Genomic DNA, 22538 nt, shown 5'->3' with positions numbered 1-22538 from the left:
ACACACACACACACACACACACACACACACACACACACACACACACACACACACACACACACACACACACACACACACACACACGCCACTCTTATTCTGACTGATACATATAGAGATATAAAAGAGTGGCCTTATTCTGATGGATAGATTTAGAGATGGACAGAGATATAGAGACAGCTATATCTCTATATCTATCAATCAGAATAAGAGTAACCTACACTGGTATAACATGCTTTCACACCAAGGAGGGTGGAACGATTACATGGATTAAAATATTCAGTTAAAGTGATATAACTTTTGTTTAGACAAGGCTGCTCTGCCCTGTGCTAGATTCTTTCTAAGCTTATGAAGGATTCTCATGTATTATGCATTCAAAGTCCACAAAGCACAGGCAACAATAGCACACACCTCACAGAAACCCACCTGTGAGTATTTACTATGTATTCACATGCCAGATACTGCACTGAGGCAGTGCTAGGAAGTGAACAGTTATTGCTGTGCCCATTCTTAATAGTCATTTATCAGAATTTGTCCTTCATTTTCAACACATTCACTAGAAATGGGAGGAGGCATACAGTTACCTTTCAGGATGTATAATATACTGGCCATGATTTGTGCATTTCTGACTGTCAACCCTGTCACTGTGAAATTTGTAAGAAAAGCAGCATGCATTAAAGAACCAGAAGTTCCTATTGGTTCCAATTTTTTATTTTTTTTCAGAAAGGAGGAAAAAGCTAGAGAGGCTATTAACAATTACACATGTTGACTGCACTTCCTATGGCAAGCTTTTCACTAGAAAGCATTATTTTTTAGTGAAGGCCGCCACCCCTAGCTTTACTGAAGTGCCGGTACCAAAGCTTCCCCAGAGCCTACACTAGTGATGATGTTCTTTATCGGGCTTACTATATTCAAGCGGATTTCAAAATAACAAGTCTTGGTCTGTTGAATATATTGCCAACCTTGTTTAACAAAACCAGATTTTCCCACATGTGCACTGTAGAGATCAAGCACAGGTTTTCTCCATATATTTTCTCCCTTGGGAATTCTGCAGAATTTCTCTTGCAATAGTAATTAATATTTGCTGTGGTTTTAAAAGAAAAACCCTCCAGAAATAAAGGAAGAGCGATGGCTTGGAGACGACTCAATAATTAGGTCATGTGTTCAATTAGCTTTCATGCTTAACTAGTTACTCTTTAGGAAATGCTCAGCCTTTGATGTACATACAGTAGGCAGCACACCAATTAATTAGGAAGAGGAAAGCAATACAAGGAGAATGAAACTTCAGAAACCATATCAAAGTCCAGAGATATCTAATGAGGGATACAACAGCATCAACAACAGCCAACAAGCAGAAAGAGGGAGGGTAACCTTTAAATGATGCTGCTTCAAGCATCTTGGCTACACCACCTTTGAAATTAAGACAAAGCTGTTGGGAAGAGGTAGGAACAAAAAGAGGAGAGACCTTGGGCAATCAGAAAAGCATCACTGTTTCCTGTGAGGCTTGGCACAAAAAATGAGATTTCTCAGTAATACATGAGCAATTGCTTTTTTTCTCCTTGGCAGGCACCTTGACTCATCAGTAGGTGCCAATTCCAACAGCCAAAGAACATCATATGACTCTGGCTACAGAAACCCTTCCTAAAAAAATGTATCATTAAGTTATAGTGGAGAATAGATACTACTGAAGAACATTTCTCCTGGGCATAACTGGCTAGGAAAAGTCTAAATACACCTAGAATTTTAATAAGACACTTCCATTTTGTTATTTATAGTGGGAATAGCATGCTTCTCTGGGGGAAGGGGATGGCATTTCATTTCTCAGTTGCCTCAGGCCAGGGCTCTGGTGCATGCTCAATAGGTGCTGGAGCTCCATGCATGGTACCCTGCCTTCCCCAGGCCTCTCTCATTTTGTCACCTGCCTGCACTGGGAGGCAATCATCATGGATCCCAGAGCACATGCTTTTAAACAGATTAAGAATCTCTGGATCTGTGAGGCCAGCAAGCTCAGATATTTCATGGCCTGTCTTTCACGAGTAAGGGTAAGCATCTGGTGGCCCCATCCCTTTAGCATCCAGTAATGTTGAACTGTGAGAGTGAAAAATTAAAGACGCAGAGTCATTCTTTAAAGTCAAGATTTGTTTCAACCTGCCCTTCCCAATATTCCTGTGAGAAACCCATTTCATCTTCAGCCTGCCAGATCCTTTGAGTTCAGTCACATGCCTGGCCTGATTGAAACCGCTCACTGCCACAGGCTATTACTCTTTCTGCTAATCTGGTCCGGTGGGGCTCCAATGAAATATTCAGAGTTCCCAAATGAGACTTCTCCAGTAATGCGTCTTCCACACACTCACTCAAGTAAACTAAGACGGAAGGGGAAAGAAGAAGATGTCACTCCAGCACCTGAATCAGAAAATCAATGCTGTACTCAATGATCTTCCCATGTTTGATTTAGGCTTAAAGGTGGGGGGGAAATCAATTCCCTTGTATATAGTGTTTAAAGCCAATTGGTTTGCTGCTGTTAGTTAGCATAAGGGTGAGTACAAGAGGCCCTCGCAGCTCGCAGCTTTATGAAGGCAGGAGGGAGAGAGGATGTGTGTTACATGGATGACAAGTTACAGATTTAGTGTGGCTGAATCCTGGAACCTGGAACCTCTCCCACTCTGCAACCGTTCAAGCATTTTATTACACACATAAAATAGCAAAAATCCATGCAAGTGACCTTTAAATGGAAACCTAAATCTCAATGCAAGGGCGACGATGCCATCGTGACAAAATCTGCAGGACCCCAGCTTCCCCCTCTCCCCCACCAATCAACAAAAAAACCCACAGCTGACACTACAAAATTCTTTTTAAAAAAGATGTAATTTCACCATGCAAATTAAATATGTTACCACAACTGTCCTTTCCTGGCCTCTCATTCCAACACTAGTTTTGTTAATTGTTCCCTAGCTGGGTAGACAAAAACAAACACCATCACTTCCTGAATGACCTATTCCCTAATGGTCTCCAACCTACTGCATTTCACCTCTGGGCATTGGAAGTTGATCCTTTTGTTAGTCCAGTTTCATAGTTTTACAGTTAATCGGGTCAGAAGGGACCTGAGCAGATCATCTAGTTCGACCCCCTGCCATGGCAGGAAACAGTACTTGGGGTCAAGTTCCTTCCCCACTCTTACAATCAGACTTTTGTCCACAGGCAGGGCTCTTTTGCTTTTAATGCACATTAAATACATGTCTTTGCTGGGCTCTTCCTTAAAGCAGAACCTGTTGCAACTAGAAGTCTGGGCTGCTGATTTTCATCTGTCACCTCTGAGGGGGAAAAAGCTGGCCTGGAGGGCTCTAGCATTTTCCTAGGCGAGTCATAGAACAACGAGGCATGAGGCTGGGCTGGGTGATGATTGTAGCTTATCTACACGCCTTTCAGTGTAGTCACTCGATACAGCTTGCTTCCTGAGCGCTTCACACCATTACACCCTTCACTGGCTCACTTCCAGTGCTCTCAAGAAGCGCGGGCTAATGTCTGCTCACTTCGGAGGTGAAAGTGCCTGCTTAGAAAACCCACAGCCTCTGGCTCAGTGCTCACACAATGACTGTAGAAACTTCGCAGTACAGCAGCACCACTACAGCTGGCTTCGGTGGACCAGGAATACTCTCACACAAATCTGCACGTGGGGCTGGATTCCGTTCTCCTGAAACTGTTGATAGTGAAAGACAGCCAACGGAGGTCCTCAGCTCACAGAGCTCATACAGACGGCTGCCAGCTTCCTTTTCCCCACACTCCCACTGGAGTCCCTGTCCTGGACGGCTCCATCCTGGTCCAGACAGACTGTCTGTCACAGTAAAAGGGTTAGTGCACATGCTTTTAGAGAGGCATAGAGCCCGACTGCCAAGCTAGCTTGCAAAACCAGAAGCACTAACACTGCAGAAATCTGTGGAAACGTTGTTATTTTCAACAGTATACTGTAACTGCTTTGCAATAAAGAACAGTAAGATGCCAAATATGGTCCAAAATGTGATCTTTAATCTAGTGAACTCCAGGCACCAGCAAACTCCACAGAAGCCCAAGTTAAAAGCTTTTGCATTCATGGTCCCTATTACAGCCCTAGCAGCATGTGCACAACAGACATCAGCTACTTTAATGCCTTCAGACTCATGAGCCAAGGAAAATAGCACAGCTCTCCTACCCTGCAGCACACTGCATTGCTACTGTTGGAAAAGACAAGAGATGGGTCAGGCCAGTATAAGAGAAAAGGTGTCCAAAGCCAGCTTGTATTTCTGCAACTTGTAGAAAACAGAGTGACTGCTTAAAAATGCTTGTGGGCATATTAAATAAAATGAGAGGAAGCCAGGAAGCAGTTAGATTTATTGCACAGAAAATAAAGTCAGTTTCTAAATCATTTTTCTTCATCAAATCCTGAGACAGAGCAACCAGAAGGGCAAAAGCTGAAGATTTTATATCCCAGGTGAGGACCAAGTGAATGAAGCGAATTTCCTATTCTTCCCCACTTTGTTCTTGAGATTGGTAATTTGTACATTAATGGGCTCCTGAAGTCTTCCAAGACAGTGTACAACTTAATGGAGAGGGTCTTGGGACCGTCTCCCTCTCCATCTGGAACCCGCATAAATGTCCCTGCAGCAAAAAAGCAGTAGCAAGAAACCATCCAGAAACAGGGAAGTCGGCAGCGCTTTATTGAAACCATTAGCAAGTTGTTTCAGACCAAAGATTTGGAGCCAGTAAGCAAGCACATCTTTAGTTATTTTTTTCCTGAAAACAACATTTAAAAAACAAATATTGTGGTAGCCCCTTTCATTTTAATAGGACCCTAAAGTGCTTGACTAAATTTACAACTATTTTATTTACACTCAGTGCCCTCTGCCCTGGCAGCTAAGTGCATAAAATACAGCAAGAACAACAGAAGTGGAACAAGCCACCCCCTAACAATGGCTCTCAACATGGCGATATTTCCCAGCATGCAATAAACCAAGCATTATCGCCTTCATAAACCAAACAGAAGTCAGAAACAAGGGGGAAAAGGGAACAAAGAAAGATTTAAAATTCATGCACAAAAGACAAAATGAAATGTGCACACATAAAACAAAAATCAGTTCCGACTGCTGGTAAGGGCAGGGTCCTGTTAGCACGTCACACACTGAAAAGCAAGCAGTCAAGAAAGCAATATCCAAAGATGGTGGGCCCAAGCCTCTGCCTACTCTAACAAAGCCAACCTTGGGCTTGTTAGTGCCCATGAGAAGAACAAAGCTAGGGCACAGAAGAAAGGTATTGACTGGGATCTGTACAGATGCAACTCTAAATGCCACCAACCGGATGCTAAGACGATTCAGTCAATCTCCACAGAGTTCGCATACTTCAGTAATTCCCACCCCCCCCAAAATCCTAGATTGCACCCATTGCAAACAAAGACTCTTTGGAGCCACACAAAAAAAACAACTGAAAAGAAGTTGCTCTTGGACACAGCTCTCTTCCCCACTTAATCAAACCTGCTGCCGCTGCAGTATGCTAATCATCCCATCCTTTTCCCTGATCTCCCTCTCACACAGTTTAATTTCCCCTCTCACTCTTCTGCTTAACCTCTTGCCCTCCACTGGTGCTTTCCTCTCATAATACCAACAGACTTAGTTCCTCCAGTCTTAAAGATGCCCCTGCCTCTGCCTCTCCAGCTACTACTATCTCTTTTCCTTTTCACGTCCAGGCTCACTGAACATACTGTTCACAATCATTATCCAGATGTCCTCTCATCCAGTTCCATTCTAGATCCTCTCATCTTTCTCCTGTCCCTTGCACTTAATGGTGTGAGGCCCATCCCAAAGAGGCCGCTGGGAGGAGGCCAAACTGACATCCCTAAGTGGGGGTAGCTTTGCAGAACCCAGAGGCCATGGGATAATGACCTAATGCATCTACTGATCTGCTGCAAATAACAAAAAGGGGAACTGCTTTGAGTAACTAACGGCATTGGAAAAGTATCCAAAATAACGGCTCTGGAAAAGGGAACTGCGGCAAGGGCTGAGGTAACCCTGCTTTGCAGCATATGCTGAGACTTGCTCTAACCCATAAAACATGATAAGGCTAGAAGCTTTGTGTGATTGGAGGATCCCATGGGGATGGGAGGCAGAAAGGTATAACAGGCATAAGGGCAAAGCCTTGGGCAGAACTACTTCGGGGAGGACAAGGCTGAAGACCTGAAAAAGAAGGTAGTGTCGCCACCCTGAACGCAGGGTGGGGTTCCCGAGACCTAGCAGGTAATATATGGGACAGGGTGAGGAGTGCCCTTCCTCCAGCCCGATGCGCTAGCAATTTGTAGGCATACTGTACAGAGAGAGAGAGAGAGAGAGAGAGAGAGAGAGAGAGAGAGAGAGAGTGTGTGTGTTGTTTTTTGCAATAAAAATTTTTACTTAAGTTTTACCTTAGCATGTGACTTCTGGGTTACTCACCTTCCCTCTTGGGAAGAAAGAGAGCCCCTACAAATGGAAACCTCTGTCACCAAAGTCTCTCATGTTTTTCTAGCTAATGCTGAGGAGTGGTGCCCTCTCTTTATTCTCCTGGTCTTGCTCACTACCTTTGACACAGCTGACCATGGTCTGCTTGGAGTCCTGTCCTGCTTTGGCTTCTGTGACTTTGTCCTCCCTGGGTTCTCCTCCTGCCGGTTCTGTATTTCTTTTGGAAGATCCTCCTCATTCCCCATTCCAACTTTCTGTCCTTAGTCCCCTCCTCTTATCCATCTTATTCCTAACCCTTATTCAGCTGCCACCTCTATGCAGGACACTCAAAGATATTCAATTCTGTTCCAGATGCATCCCCTTCTATAGAAGCTAGCATCAGCCAGGCTCCGAGTTCTCCATGTGGATGTCTAGCCACCCCGTCAAACTCAACGTGGCTGAGAGAGCTATGAACCTCCACTCTCACCTCCAAGCTCTCCCACTACAGCCTGCTGTCTCCATCACTGTGGATGGTAGCGACATCTCTCCAGTTCCTCAGGCCTCAGGGTCATTTTCAACGCAAATCGCTCTAGGTTCTCACATCTCAGCAGGGTCCCAGTACGGCAGAGCCCTTCTGCCTGAAATCTACTACATGGCCTTTTTCATCCATCCACACACAACGACAGCTCTTCTCCAGGCTCTCAGCTCAGTTACTACCTTTCCTCTGACTTTGAGGAACCCATTCAGGCTGCTAGTGCAAGGACCATTCTCCAAGCACATCACCCCTCTCTCTTAATCCTATGTACTTACTTTCATTTTCAAAACGCTTCACAACTTCTTCTCTCCCATCTATTTTCTCTATTCAATATAAAGAAGTCGACTCCCACCTTCAGTCAGCCCATATGCCAGCCTCTTCACCACTTGCTGAATCTGTAGGCACACTCTCCTCCATCCGTCCTTCAAGCTTGGAAAGAGCTCCCTGCAAATATCTCCAGAGCTACTTCTTCATGCTTCTTCAAAACGCTCTTTAAAAGCCTCCTTTGCTGCAATGCCTACAAAAACTGAGTGGTCAAGCTGTTGCTGTGCTGAAACTACTGCCTGCCTGGAGACCAACTTTATCTTCTTGTCTCTTTGTAAGCAGCTAGCAGCAGAGATTGCTTTTGCTCTGAGTCTGCACAGCAAATAGCAGTGTGGTCTTAGCCCAAAACAAGGGCTCCTATGTGCCATGGCAATACAAAGAAATAACAACCCTTGCCACAAACTTCCTAAAGGAATCACACCCTGTACCCCAGTCTTCTAGCACCTTGCCATGGTCAATTCTTAGGGTGCTCAGCCATTTAGTAATGAGTGCCATACATCTCAGAAAGTAAAGGTCAAATCTCTCCTTGGAGTTACGACACGAGGCAATGCACACAGAAGATCCCCCTTCAGAGGTATTATTAACATGCTGCAGCGGCACCAGTATCAGAACATGAAGGCTTCTGAACTAACTTTTCACTTGATCTGTATTCAGGGAGACATGAATGTCACTTCTTGACCTTACAGGGGTTTGGAGTAGGAAAAGTCACTGTCAAGGAATAAAAAATGGTATTGCAGAAGGAATCGTTCAGGGGCACAGATTCATGGACTAGTGGACATACAGCACAAGGGCCTTGTTCATTGGGCTGGGTGAGAAAGAAGGAAAGAAAAAGAGCACTGTTGAAAGGATAGTTGATTTTAATCCAAACAATATAATTTGGAAGAAATTATGCTCCAAGTATCCTGGACAGTCTGGAGTTAAAGGAACTGGTCAAAAGCCACAGTCAGCCAAAAGGGAAAAAAAAATCTGTAATTTCATGCAAATTTAATGAGCGTATGCTGCAAAATACTTCACACCAGATCCTGAATTATGTAAACTACGTGCCATCCAACCTACAATTCTGCCTTTGGCTACACGTCCTCATTTTCAGTTTATCACAAAGACATAAACAAGATAAGCTAAGCAAACGGGAATGTCTAGGGAAGGGTAAAAAGCCAGAGACTAAAGAGGTGACCCTCACAACCAAAGGACAGGATGTCTGGCACCCTTCTAAGGACATATCAGTCATTGCAAGGAGACTCATTACAGCTTCGGTAGGATGCTCATGCTCAATAGTTAAACTCCAGTGGGAATTTAGTGCTTCATATACCAAAGCAACTGTAGCCCAAATCAGATAACTCAAGCCAAGAGGCTGCAGAGAAACATTTGCGTTCTCTCTAGCCAGGTCATCAGAAAACAGAGCACTGACTTATAAAAAGCACAACTCTAGGAAGTTGGGCTCCTCCCTCCTCCTTCCCTATAGCCCTCCATTCCACTCCTGAAAATCTGCCCGGACGTCAGAACAAGAACTTGAGGCCCAAGCCCTGCAGACAGCTGGACTGAAGTCTTTGATTCACATAACAATAGGCTCTGTTCAGGGAACGCAGTAGCTTCTACAGGCTAGTGAACCCCCCTCACTGCAGCAGGGCTTTTAACAGTCGGCAGCTTTCCTCTTCCATGGTTCTGTACTGCATACAATTCATCTCTTGGCTTTCGACTAAAAGAAATCCATCTCCTTTGCACAGTATAACAGGCACTAGGGCTAAAAGAAATTCCAGCCAACCCCTCTCCCCTCCAAAAATGTAAGTATTCATCACCTGTTGCCATCACATGTAAGCCAATGTGCTTATCCAGCACATGGTTCCCTACAGCATTTTGCAGGCAATGGAGGGAGGGAAAGGACACCTGATGAGACATTTAAGCCTGATCAGTATCTCACCTCAATACCTTACACAAAGTACATGAAGAATCCCCAAAGTAAACCTGTCAAGGATTTCCCTCCAGGGGAGCGAGGTGGCAACATAAAGGCAAGACTCTTATTTTCTTAACTGACTTTTTCACCAACACCTAAATTATCTCCACGCCAAACTGCCAGAGCTCCAATTTGTTAGGAAAATTCTTTAGAGAGATAAATTCTTCATTGTGCGCCCGCAGCTTTGCAATCTCCTACTTCGTTCTCCTAGTAAAACTTTCACTTGAGACTTGCAATGAAATGACTGAATTTTATTTAACTGCAGTAGTTTGCAGATGAAACAATGGCTGAAGTGTTCCCCCCCCTCCTGCAGCACACAAATTTATGTAGCTACACAGCAATAAAGCAAAGTCTTAAATTTAATCAGAAGAAATACTTCAAGCAATGGCAAACTGATAAATTATTTAGAAAGGGGCTCAATAAGGCCTGGCAAGGAAATATGTACCAGACACACAGCCTGGGAGTTTTCAGAAACACAGAATTTGCAAGCCTGCCCCTCTTCAGAAATTCCACATCGGCTATTTGTAATGTTTAAACCAACAATTATCTAGACCTTGATTCATACAGCATCCTGTGCTTAAAGTCAAACAAGACTGCACAGGCCTTCGATAAATCTTGTCAATCTTAAGGACCCTGTGGGAAGTTCCTCCTTTATTGGCCCTGGTCAGTTTATAGTTAATTAGTACTGTTCACACATTCCCAATTAGATAGTGACAACAGGTATTTTCCTCATTTACAGGCACACATTGGCAGCTCCATAATGCAAGTTTTCTCACAAGGTTTTAATGATCCAGCCTCAGTACAGTTTGCTTAGGTGTCCTCTTTCCAAGTCTTCCTCCTCCTTCCAAATCTCCAACCATGCCAAAACACAGAGAAAGAGACAAAACTAGATCTATTAGTATTTACATGAAAGGTCTAGGAAATTCAATAATGTTCCTATTGTTTTATTGCAGATGGCACATCAACTTCTCTTTATTACTGCAGAAAACTCAAAAGCCCTGTAGAGTGCAATAAAGTGGTACGTGTTTAGCCTCGCAATGTTTCAAAGGGCTGTGATTTACTGTTAAGAACTGGGCACCTTGCACACAAACATCTGAGCTCGGTAATTGCCTCATGTTTTGTGCAAACTCTACAAGGCGGCGTGAGGTCTGCCCACACGCAGAATACCTGCTGCTACCAGAATCCAGTCCCCATCCTCCAGTACCATGGGCTCTATTATTAACCAACAGAGAGAAGTGTTTGTTTTTACCACTACATCAAGGTGTTTTACTACTATATTAGATTCCACACACCATATTTGCTTTTCGGTGTCAGCCAGTCCTTTTACTCAATAAAGAGAAATTAAGAGTCAATTCCAGCACTCCAAAAGGAAAAATGCAAAGGAACATTAGCCTGTCTTAAATATAATGTCTACCAATAAAGACAGGGCTCTCTTAAACAAAGACCTATTAAAAAAAATGCCACTGCAAAAAAGTACACTCACTGAACACTTGTATCAAAGAGGGACATTGAGGAAATCATCCGTGGATTTGTCTTTTACCTTGAGGTAGAGTTTCACCAACAAATACTACAAATTTTCTGCAGGTAATGCCTTTGGAGTTGAGTTTTTACTCAGTGGGTGGATCTACACATGCAATTAGCATGTAGAAATAGACTCCAGCGCAGTTTGCGCCAAAGTTTGTTACTCCCGGGTGCAGCATTTACACATGTGCCCAGGACCTCAGCACATTGAGGCTAAGCCAGTGGCTGGCAGGAGACCTAGGGGGCCTGCCAGCCCAGGGCTGCTCCACCCCAGCTCAACATGCTGTGGAGGGGCTGGCTGGAGCACAAGAGCACTACAATGCAGGGTTAGCAGGCCCTGGTCACCATCTACACGTCCACTGCAGTGCATGAAATGACTCTGCTGTAGGATAGAACTTGTCCCAGATAGTACTATCCTACAGTAGAGTTAGTTTACTGCACCTTAATACTTTTACAGTGGAGTTGGCTTACCGCACCTTAATACTGGGTTGCATAAAATATCGAGACTTTTGAAATTGTGAAACATTCATAATGCATACACAAAGCAAGATTTTAGCCAAAAAAAACCCCAGCACATGTAGATGGTGACGCTTTACTAAGGAGCTAATTAGTCAACTCCACAGTAAAGTGCATGTGTAAAGGCACCCAGTAAAAGAAAAAAATTAAAAGGTTGTGAAGAGTGAAAAAGTCTATATCAACCTTATGTTCATTAAACTGCTCTGAACAGATTACTTTTCCTCATCTTTGAGACAGAAAATATAGAGACTTTGATAAAGACCATCCAACAACAATGTCTGCACCCTCTTCATACACCAGATCTTGCATTTCTCAGTGATTTTCCTAGTGTATCACCAGAAATAAACTGATGCCTTCTGCAGAAAAAAATGCCCTAAGGGAATCATTTCTCCTTTAATGGAAGAATACTCCCATCACTGGATCAAGGTATTAATCCTTTATGAATTGCAATCAGCTTGAATAAAGGCTTTAAAAAAAAAAAGTTGCTCAGGAAGAGATGCCTGCCATGAGAAGAGCAAGACAGGGCATCTTCAGGCTCAAGGACCAAACAAAACATTTGCAGTAGCAATTTATCTTTATTGATTTTATAAATTATACAGAAACTAGTAAATTAATTATGAAACATCCCTAAGTCTGTGTGTAACCAATTAGATTTTAGAGTGACTGATTAAAATTACCTAAAGGCTTGCTAAAACCAGGACAAAGCCTTTTCCACCAGGGTTTCCTCAGAGTTTCATAAAATATCAAGAGACTCTTGAAATTGTGAAACATTCATAATGCATACACAAAGCAAGATTTTAGCCAAAAAAACCCCCAGCAGACTGGCCATCTTATTACTCCATGTACAAAACCCAGACAGTGGACAGGAAACACAAGAGTCCTTTTGCTGACAAGCAAGGTGTACAAAACTTTGAAACATGCTGAGCACTGAAGAGAGAAGTTAAAAAGGAAGGGATGAAACAATATCCCTTCAACATACTCTGTTGTGGATACTGAAGAGGAGCTCCCAGACCTAAGAGGATAAATCTATTCCAGCTGCCAACACAAGATGTAAAAGGAATACATGAGTGTGCAGTTAAGAGCCCATCTGGTAAAGCTGCTTCTCTCCCAATCAGATCAGGCCACATCAGAACTATTTTTTATTGACAAGTTATTGTTTAGTAGTGGATGTGCTTTGTGATGTGCAGTACACAAGAAGGAAGTGCTTTGCTCCAACAAGGTTGCTGCCTAAGACCTGAAGAACAAGGCATAGGCAAGTGTCTTAAGGAACCATGTTGGCAGGGATGACTCAATTGGGTTTGTTTTTTTAACTTTAATGAACAGGAAAAAGTTAAAAACATAAAACTCTCATCCTTGTACACCCTGATTGAGCACTGAAAAATCAGGAAACCACTACATTTACCAAAAAAACCAACATTATTTGTAATATAAGTAGGAAATGAAAGGACAGCTGCAAGTTGCTGGCAACTTATCCCTGCTTTATGCCATTATGATGATATCTTTATTTCATTTTCCATTCCAAAAAAATATGCATGCACCACACATCAGACAGTTACCAGTTAGTGACCAAATCCCTAGAAATATCTTTCTGAACAAAATCAAGAACATCTACTTGCTAGTGGCCTTACAACATTATTCATGTTACAGCAAAAATGTTAAAAGAAAATGTACTGCTAAGTGAGAGCCAAGAGACATGCCTCTGAACTAGCTGACACTGCAGAAATTCACACTGAGAGCAATTTCACTACAGAAGAGACAATGAACTGAAAAAAAAAAGGGGGGGGGAGAGAAAGAAAAAAAAAGATCTAAAAAGTCTCCAAAAATACAGTAATGGTAGAAAAGCTTAATAGAAGTGCCAGTGTAGCGCCTAGAACTTAGAACAATTACCTCTGCCCCGATTAAACAAAGTGGTAGCCATGCAGCAGACCAATCAGAGAGGTAATTGAGTTTGACAGCCTGCAAGAGTCTATATACATGAATGGATTAAGCAAGCAATGGATGCTGTGAGATCACTGAGTTACATAATGGTGAGTAACTTCCTTCTTAGCCTAAGCCAGAGTCTCTCTTGGAAAAGCTTTGAGTTGAAGGCAGGGTAGAGATGCTCCTTATAGACTAATAGTCAGAAAGGAACAAACTGTTGTGAGCAACACCCAGCTCTGTCAGAGGTTTATGCCTCTGATTTGGTTAGTCTATAAAAGGTGCACCTCTCTTGTGCCTTCTGCCTACCTTCATGTTACCACAGCTAACTACCTCTTTCTATCCTTGAGCTGTACAGATACTGGTACAAAAAGGAAAGCAGAGTATACAACTTACCCTTGGCTGCCAGTTTTCATACTGCTTCTGTAAATTTGCACCAATGGTTTCCAGTGCTTTTTGAGGACCCATTGACAGAGGATCTAAGAAATATAAAACACATGCATTAACACTTCTGACCATTACTCTATTCAGTTTGCTTTTATATTAAGCGAAAATCATTTCCACTGCCATGTGGACTACCATGTCGAATTCATAGGCCACATACACCTATTCCTGGTTTGGCTTCTGTCAAGTCCAGTGTGAGCTCTGACAGCACAATTAGAGATCTGGGCCATCAGTGTTTGTACCAAGGTAAATGCAGTAAGAGAGAATTGTTGAAAAATGTCTTGCTTTCAGTCTGCAGCAATTTGTGTGTGTAATGAAATGGATGTTATGATATTCTAATAAAAGGCTTCTTTCCCAATTTATGCTATTTATTATTTCAGGTAAAGTCATCAATTTCAAGTCCATACTCATTATGCTTCTCACTGCAGTTATTTAAAGGAGACAGTAGAAACTAGTTTCATATTCTGCATTATTATACAAAATTAACACACACAGCAACGTCTGCCAAATTTGCAATGAGCATTATGTTCTCCAAAGTGAGAAGTAAAAATCTGCTTAGAGAAGTGAGAGGTGTAACTTTTGTTTCTGTAAATATTGAAACTATGCTTCCATAAGAACCGACAATAACAATGTAAATAATGTAGACAACAAAAAGTTACCAATAAATAAAGTATCATCCCTGAAACTAAGCAATGGCAGTGAGTGAAACAAGATTTGATATTACTGGAAATAAAGGCTTATTACTAGAAACTTAAATAACTTTTTAAAAGGTATTATACTTTTCAGCACAAAGTTCCTTCTCTTACACCACCATACCAACACATTCTGGAAGGCCAGCTTCTGCTCCAGCGCTCTGCTCAAAACCTGGGGCCATGGAATTGACTGAATGAATAAGTATCAAAAATCTAGAAGGGGGTAGTGGGCAGATTAACTGAAAAAGCAGTATATAAAACTGATGAAGTCATATGGCCTTTACATGTTTTTAGAATAAATATTTTACTGCATACCTCAAGCTGTAGAAGTTTATACCATCACACTATGAAAGTATGGGAGAAAACAGGAATTTTTTAATCATGACTTCCATTTTCTTAAGAAAACAAAGGCTAACACTGAAGTATAAACATAGTATTTTTATTTCTTCACAGTAATTTTTTTTTTTTGTGAGTGGATCATTAACATTTCTACATGCTTGAGATACCAGAAGGGATGCACAGAACAGTATATCCATAGGTTTTTCTGCTCTGTTTTATACAGGCAGAACGTTCTAGGTAAACTACGGGTTGCTCCATCAGTTTAACCACAAGCTTCATGGAGGGGTGCCGGTCCTTCAGTGCAAGAACAGGACATTTATTCAGCTCCAGTAAACACCCGGTTCCAACACTGAGACCTTTAGACAGAAAGTCTATTTTAAAAGGCAGCAAAATCTTTGCCACTCAATCCTGAAAACAAAAGCTGTGTAAAAGCTGCTTGAAGCCTACTGTCACTTAAGCCAAATTTTGGCCAGAAGCCTTTGGATCTGGTTAACAATAATCTCTTAACAATCCCACAGACTCCCTCAGAACTGATGGCAGCTTCGCTATGCAACAGTGCTGCCAGGGTACCCTGCAGTTAACAAACCAGATTGATACACACTCGGGATTGTTTTGTGTTCCTGGAAAGAGTCAAGCTGGATTTGTGAAAGTGCATAATGAGCCTAACAAACAACACTCCCCTTCCACTCTGCGAGTGAAAGAATTTGCCGTGGGCTGTGGAATGCCACAAGAGGCAGCAGGCCCTTTTTTAGCAGACCCTTTCCAAGCCGTGTGCAAACATAACATATAGCAGTACCATTTTGGGGGGAGCTGTTAGTATGCTGGAGTGAGCACCCAGGGAAAATGGCACAGGCACATTCAACAACTTTAAAGGAGTTTACTCAATCCTCTGAAGGGTGACTAAATTCTAGAGGAGTTCATGCCTGAGCAAAGCAGCACTAACATAAAATACCCTCTACTAAAGCTTAAAATTAACCATCAAGCCCAGGCCCAAAAATACTGCCAAAGTCTCTTGGACCATGAGAGAATTTAACTAATTAGGTAGTGCTTACAAAGGGTGGCCTTAGCTAGAGCTGGGGAGACCTCCAGTTTTATACAGGAATAAGTCAATCTGCTGAGGTAGATGCAGCAGGGGTGCAGCGATACAGTTGCACCCTTCTTAGAGTTCTGCTCCACTCAAACTTAAAAAAAACCTGCATGGAGGGAGAGCTGCATTGCTATTCAGGCAGTGTTGAGAGAGTCAGTTGCCTTAATGGCTCACTGTCATCTCCTGGATTCAGGCATTAACAGTCCTCTACCCTTTTTAATGGTCTTCATGTTCCACTGTTTCCATTTCAAGTTATCCTTTCTCCTGCAATTTTGCTGTCAGTTAGCCATTCCTGGTAATGTCTCTCTTCTATTTCACAGTCTGGCAGCCTGCTTTTAGCTCTAGCTAAAAACTTAACTCGGGTATGGTAATATTAACTCAAGTGTAGAAATGATTGACTGAAGTAGTGGAAGCACTGTCAAAATACTCAAAAAGGCTATATTTTGCTCTATGAATCTGAGTAAGAGATGTACATTTAACTCTAATGACTACAGGACTAATAAAAATCTTTTAACTTTGTTTTGACTAGTTTGTTTTTTAAAACTTTGTACACAATCTAGCAAATCAGTGCACATTCCAATAATTATATTGGTTTCTGCTTTAATCTTAAACTGAATAATATAGTGTTAGCCCTCTAGCATATTAATAAAGCATTTCTCTTCTCTTCAACTGGAGAACAATGTTTTGTGTTTTATGCAATGATGCCACACCATCTGCACACCCCTTTTCGAAATCTTAGATCCGCCCATGTCAACGTGTATATGTTTACTCTCCTTACCGAGATATGGAAGAAGAAGGAGAAGAAATCTTTCCATGAATCCTGCAGTTACAAAGTAAGATCAAAAATCATAAAAGATGAAGTTATGAGATTTTCCTCCCCGGTTAGCAAGGCATCTCAACCACAGATGTATTTTTGGCAAGGACCGAGGACAAGAACTCAAGTACAATGAAACAATGTACTGTTTTCCAACCAGTATAAAAATGTCACAGCACAGGTCTTAAAGTCAGATGGGGAACAATAGGCACCTCCTTAGGTATATCTAGCACCACTTCAGGGCTTATGCATTTCGAGGAACGCTTACAAAACTCCTTATGTATTCCTGCCTTGCTTTGATGCACAATTTCCATTAGGTGATGTACATAAAGAGATTTCTGTAAAATTACATTCCCCCCTCTTCAGCATTCAGCTCATTTATGCCATGCCTAAAAACACAGATTTTTCTTAGCATGCTACAGGGCATGCATCTTTTGAATGACATTTTCTACATTACTGTTACGGCATTTAATGTCCGACCATAAAACAATGCAAAAAGAAAGGACAGGTGTCGTTTCTCTAAAGAGGAGAAGAAATATTATAAAAACAGTATGTATTACGTGGAGTGAAAGTGTAACATTTAACAACCTTAGATTTCAAGAAGACAAATTGGAGACAAAAGCAGCAGTGCTTCTGTGCTCATTCAAGGCAAAACTACCACAGATGTGTAAGCCAATGCCTCACCTTGCTAGAATTCATAGCTGCATATTTGCTTTGACTGCAGTTCCAAGGAGATAAATGGAACAGATTGCAGGAAGAATTACCTAATCACTCGAGACCCAATATTTTTTAATGTATTACCTGCACATGAAAGGTGCACAGACTGAGATTCTCAACAGCAAGAGAAGGTACAGAGAGTCACCTTACATAAAATTCACAACCTGCCAAAGCTGTGGGCATCTGGCAGTTACAGTAAGGCCCTTACTTAACCTGGCTTGTTTTTTCAATATGCCTCTTATCCTTTGACTGAAGTACTTTTGAACAATAGTGTTAACTCTGACTACTACTGTTGGCTACAACAAGCCAAAAGAATGAACTGTCCAGCCAGCACCAGTTAGCCAGCAGACTATGGCAGGAGCACACGGGCTGTTCTTGGATGGATGGGTCCAGTCCCTCACTAAGGAGAGTTTTCTGAGAGTGCTTTTGAACACTGCTCATCATCCTGGGGGCTTCAGCTCATCTCCCTTCCTGTACAGTGCATAGCACAGGGCTACTGAAAGGATTAGGAGAGAAACCTGGGCAGAGTACCTGCAGTACAGTCATGGCACCAACTCTTAGAGTCTTTACTGGTGTCCAGTTGACATTAGGGAATGAATGCAAGGTAGCTAGCTAAGATTTAATCTGCACAAAACCACAATAATGCAGCAGTTTCAGGGAAAGTTTCAGCTAAGGCCACCCTTTGTAAGCATTACCTAATTAGTTAAATTCTCCCAAGGTCCAACAGACTTGGGTAGTAACCATTAACCCTGGACTCAAAAGGTAATTTTAAGCTTTAGTGGAGGGGATGTTATATTAGTGCTGCTTTGATCAATGATCAGGCATGAGATCCTCTAGAATTTAGTCATCACCCTTTACAGGAATGAAATCCAGAAAACATGAGAACTACAACTGACTTTGATGGTCTGTGGGCCTGTTGTTTGCCAACAGAAGCAGCGGCTCTCATTTGAAATCCTCAACTACTGTTGAACCATCATAACAGCAGTGCTCGCTGCCTCCTTTTGGCCTGGGTTTTATGTATGGTTCTTTCAGATGCAGGGGTTGTTACCATTTTGTCATCTCAGAACTAGACTGCTGTGTGGGGAAGGGAAACTCTTTTTCTTCTTACATGTTTATTTTAAATTTATGAGAAAGGTGAGCTAAGCCTCAGACAGACACTTACGTCGTATAAATTGAAATAAGAAGCTGTGCTCAGAATTCTCATTGCTGATTACAATCCTTAATTATCTCATTTTGATGAGTCCCAGTTGCTCCTGGTTTTCTCTTCTCACTCAGTTTACTTTTGGTTTCACTTTTTAACTTATAAAACAAACTAAAAGCTGTGTGTTCCACCAGATGGATTTACTTGTTGGTGCTTGTTCACAGCTTTTGAACCTCAATTATCTTCAGAATTTTGCCATCTTTGAGAGCATGCTGTCATCTTAGTGAGTGCAGAGCAAGAGAAAGGGTAGTTTTATAAATGAAGGAACTCCATTTATACAATGGAGCATTTGCTTCTGCAGCCTTCTGTAAGCCCCACAATTCTACATTCAAGATAGCATGGCTTAAAGCATCACTTATACAGAGGCTGGGCATTTTCAACCTACAGTTAAAAACAACACAGCTCTTTGACAGCTTACACACACCACATGCTTCAGCCTAGTATTATCAAGACCAGATGAATTTGACGGGAAACAGATTTGTCCCCAAATACAGGGAAATCCCCGTTTTCACGTAAAGGTTGGGCCTACTGTCCACTGCCATACTAATGAAGCAAGCACTCCAAAAAAGACTGCTGACCAGATGTTTTCTGAGAAGAAGCCTGGTCCTTGAAACTCACTTCCCCCTGTCCAAGATAACCAAGGAGGTGCCTTCTCAAACAAACAATACGACTTGTCTATTTTGGAGCACTTTGGCTAAACTGTTCCTTTGCAGTGATGGAGCATTATTTTATTTAATTTTCTTAATGTTTCGTACCACATGTTACTTTAAAACCCTAACAGAGTTCTGGTTGGGTAGTCAATAAACTTAAAAGAAATTTTAGAAAGACAACTATAGGCAAAAGAATCAGCTTTGGGTTACTGTCTTTTGGAAGAAACCAGGAAAAGTAGTCATTGGTGGATTATCTAATTTACACAGCCATAATCGAGTTGGATGTCACAGACTTCCTTTGGTTCAGCCCAGAAGAAACATGTTGGTGAGGCTGTGATGTCCTTATATGCTTGAGCTTTCATGTGAAAAAGCAAAATTTCCAAACTGCTCCTAAATATATTCAATGGACTTACCTATCCAGCATTCGAGCCGGGCACAGGGAGTTGTCTTCACCACATCAGGAGGATCCACACCAACGTTTAGGCACAAAACTAAGGCAACACTAACAGTCTTCATCTAGAAACAAGTGACAAGAACAATACTTAATGAAGAAACTCACCAATTACTACCAATGCTGTAATTCTTTTGCACCCTGTAACACCCACAGAGAGTAAGCTTTGTTATTCCCCTTCTTTAATGCAAAAATACCTTAAGCATATTTTTTCAGAATAGGGTGAAAAACCAGAGGTTAAAGCATAGAAGTTCTCTCTTTTTGTTCCAGCAAAACCTCATTAAACCCTACATTGTTAATCCACCAATTTGCTGAACTCTCACTAAAATCCAGTAGGCTCACTCCACTTGTCAAATGAAATGTAATAGAACTTCATTTAGGTTTGACATTACAAAGATGGTTTTCATTTCCAAGGCCTATACTGCTGCCTTACAGTATGGAAATTGGATGCCAGTGGACTTTGGCCAAGTATCTTAGATCAGCCAATGTCAAACTTAAATACTTTATCAAAAAACTAATGTGAACATACTGTTCAGGAACCCAATCCATAACAGAATACAGTGTGCCCTGGGGTTACCGCTCAAGTACCAACAAAAATAGTGGCCTAGATGTGCTACAGTTCTTTTAAAGATATTTAGGATACACTGCTAATTTGGGGTAGACCCCTTAAAGCTGTCTTTTAAAGGAGGTGTAAAAGCTTCCCTGCATCTATCTAAAGAAGTGACCCAAACTGAAATCTCTTTTCTGTTTTAATACTATACCTATCAGGCACAGTGGTCAGGATTTGACCCAGACAGAGGTGCATTCTTTACCACATTTCAGGAGTTTGCTTAGAGTATCAGAGCTTTCTGATAGGAGGCCATTGCTCATGACTCAGTCCACACCGCAGACTAGAAATCTCTATCACCTGCCTGGAGTGCCCAAGCCACCACTGCTTACTCTCACCAGCGACTTCCATTGTCAAAGGCAATAAAGACAAGCAAATTCTGTGTAAGGGTTAGCACAGGCATGAGACCACAGCAGGGAGGGCTGCAGAGAGGATGGGTGACTCAGTGCAACTTCAGGCTGCTGATCCCTTGGGTGCCATGGGTTGGAACTGACCTTCAAAGGGTGAATCCAACCTCTTCAAGGGTCGGATTCAGCCTGCTGGCCATAGATTTCTCACCCTTGGTCTAGAGCCTTTGAAGTGGAAAGAGAAGGAGAATGGCACAGAACACTAACCTAAAGTTTTGATAGTCAAAAAAGTAATAAATAATATTTAAACCTGTGTCCTTACCCCAAATATTCCATTAAAGAATTTGGATCCTAAATCCTTTTTAAAAATTTCCCCTTAGGGTCACTTTTAAGACTTAACCATGTCTATAGAGGTTCTCAAATAAATCTGAGAACATTAACACAATTTTTCTGATTAAACTAAAGCTCACTCTGCTAGACGCACCTGGTGGATCACTAGTTCCACTCACCATTATATGACCTTTGCTTAAAACAGAAATCTCTTTGCAAGAAACCCTAACTCAAAGATTGCACCAGAAGTTAATAGTGGATCTCAAAAACTAAGCTCTACAACAAACTATTTTATACTGCACAGAACACCAAAAATCTTTCAGCTAAACATTCAGTTAACCACAGCATCTGAAGATGAGCTGCCAAATAATGGATGTACTGGCCAACATCTGTCAAGGGGATCCCCACGAGGAAACAAGGATGGCCATGTTGGTCTTTTCATTAGAGCGTGCTCCTGTTACCAGTTTGAGTCTGTGTTGCTGCAGACACCATCACATCCTGCAGCCGTGCACACTACTACTGCCTTCCACAAGTGCACGTTTCAGTCTGAGGAATGCACCAGACACAGCTGTAAAACTCACAATGTCAGCTAACCAACTCCATATCCTTCTCCTCCTCTTCATGAAAAGGAAATTAAATCTAAAAATTATGACACTGCCAAGATTAAGGCTGCACTGTTAAAAAAAATTACAAGTCAAGAAATGCAAAATTGAGACTGCAACAACTGTGGTCTGTCTGCCGCTCCTCCCCCCACCCCCACCCCTTCCATTCTTATTCCTATTGCTGGCTCTTCACAAAGTTCAGAAACAGCTGTTCGGCAAGACACCATAAGGCTGCACTAAAAGTCTGCACTGAATATGCCAGTTGTGAACAAACATAAGCAGAGATACATCACTGTACATTTTAATGGATGTTTTTTCTATTCTGTATATCTATGTGAGCTGATATTTAACATAAAAAGTAAAGTATTTGATTTAAAGCACTCTGAAACGCTCAAAAGATGTTTGGAAGTGTATCAATACGTTGTGCCTGTGGTATCTAGATAGGATATGCGGTATTTTCATGTTAGGAGAAGTCACCACATGGCTTCTCTCCCAGGTTTTGCCTAAGGCTGCTGATTCAGAAGCAGATGAGTGAAACGAATCAAGCATCACATTCACACTTGCTTCCATCTCCACCAAGGGCACTGTGAATATATGCAACCCAAACCTGATGGCATCTTAACTTTGTTATCACCTCGGAACAGCATTAAACCAGCTACTAAAGGCATTAGTCAGTCAAAAATGCTGCTTAAAAATTACATTTTACACATTTTTCCCTTCTCCTCCTCAATACCTAAACTGGGATAAAGGAAAGGAAGCAGCCATGTGGTTCTCTATATTTATGTCAGCAGTGCTCAGCACTTCTGTGCCTGTCTGAAGCAAAGCCACCCGCATTTCCACATCCCCGGGGTGCTCATTAAGATTCAGAACAGCAGGCAAAAAAAAAAACAACAAAAACCCAAAACCTCACAGCAAATCTGGAGCCATACAAATGTATAATTTATAAAGAAAGCTAGGAAGTGGAGCATAGAGAGAGACTGTGCACACTTGGAAAGAAGGGGAGACAAGACAGCTCTATATCAGGATAAAAATTCTGCAGCCTCAGCCGACTCCTGCTTC

The 22538-nt window shown here is 41.9% G+C and overlaps 1 protein-coding gene across 1 annotated transcript in view; it reads right to left on the bottom strand.

Moving 5' to 3' along the window:
* RPTOR (regulatory associated protein of MTOR complex 1) overlaps positions 1–19658 on the bottom strand; it is a 245836-nt gene extending 226178 nt beyond the window's left edge. Inside the window, exons 1-2 of the mRNA XM_019515638.1 lie at positions 19556–19658; positions 13595–13677 (exon numbers count right to left, since the gene is read on the bottom strand). Coding sequence (XP_019371183.1) covers positions 13595–13677; positions 19556–19658 — 186 coding nt within the window. The remainder of the gene's footprint in view (positions 1–13594; positions 13678–19555) is intronic.
* Between the last annotated feature and the right edge of the window lie 2880 nt (positions 19659–22538).

The sequence above is a fragment of the Gavialis gangeticus genome, unplaced genomic scaffold (assembly GCF_001723915.1).
Source record: "Gavialis gangeticus isolate Ggan-Ray unplaced genomic scaffold, GavGan_comp1, whole genome shotgun sequence".
In the NCBI taxonomy this organism is placed as follows: domain Eukaryota; kingdom Metazoa; phylum Chordata; order Crocodylia; family Gavialidae; genus Gavialis; species Gavialis gangeticus.
The sequence above is the reverse complement of the archived record's forward strand: the minus strand, read 5'-3'. Positions and strand labels throughout refer to the sequence as shown.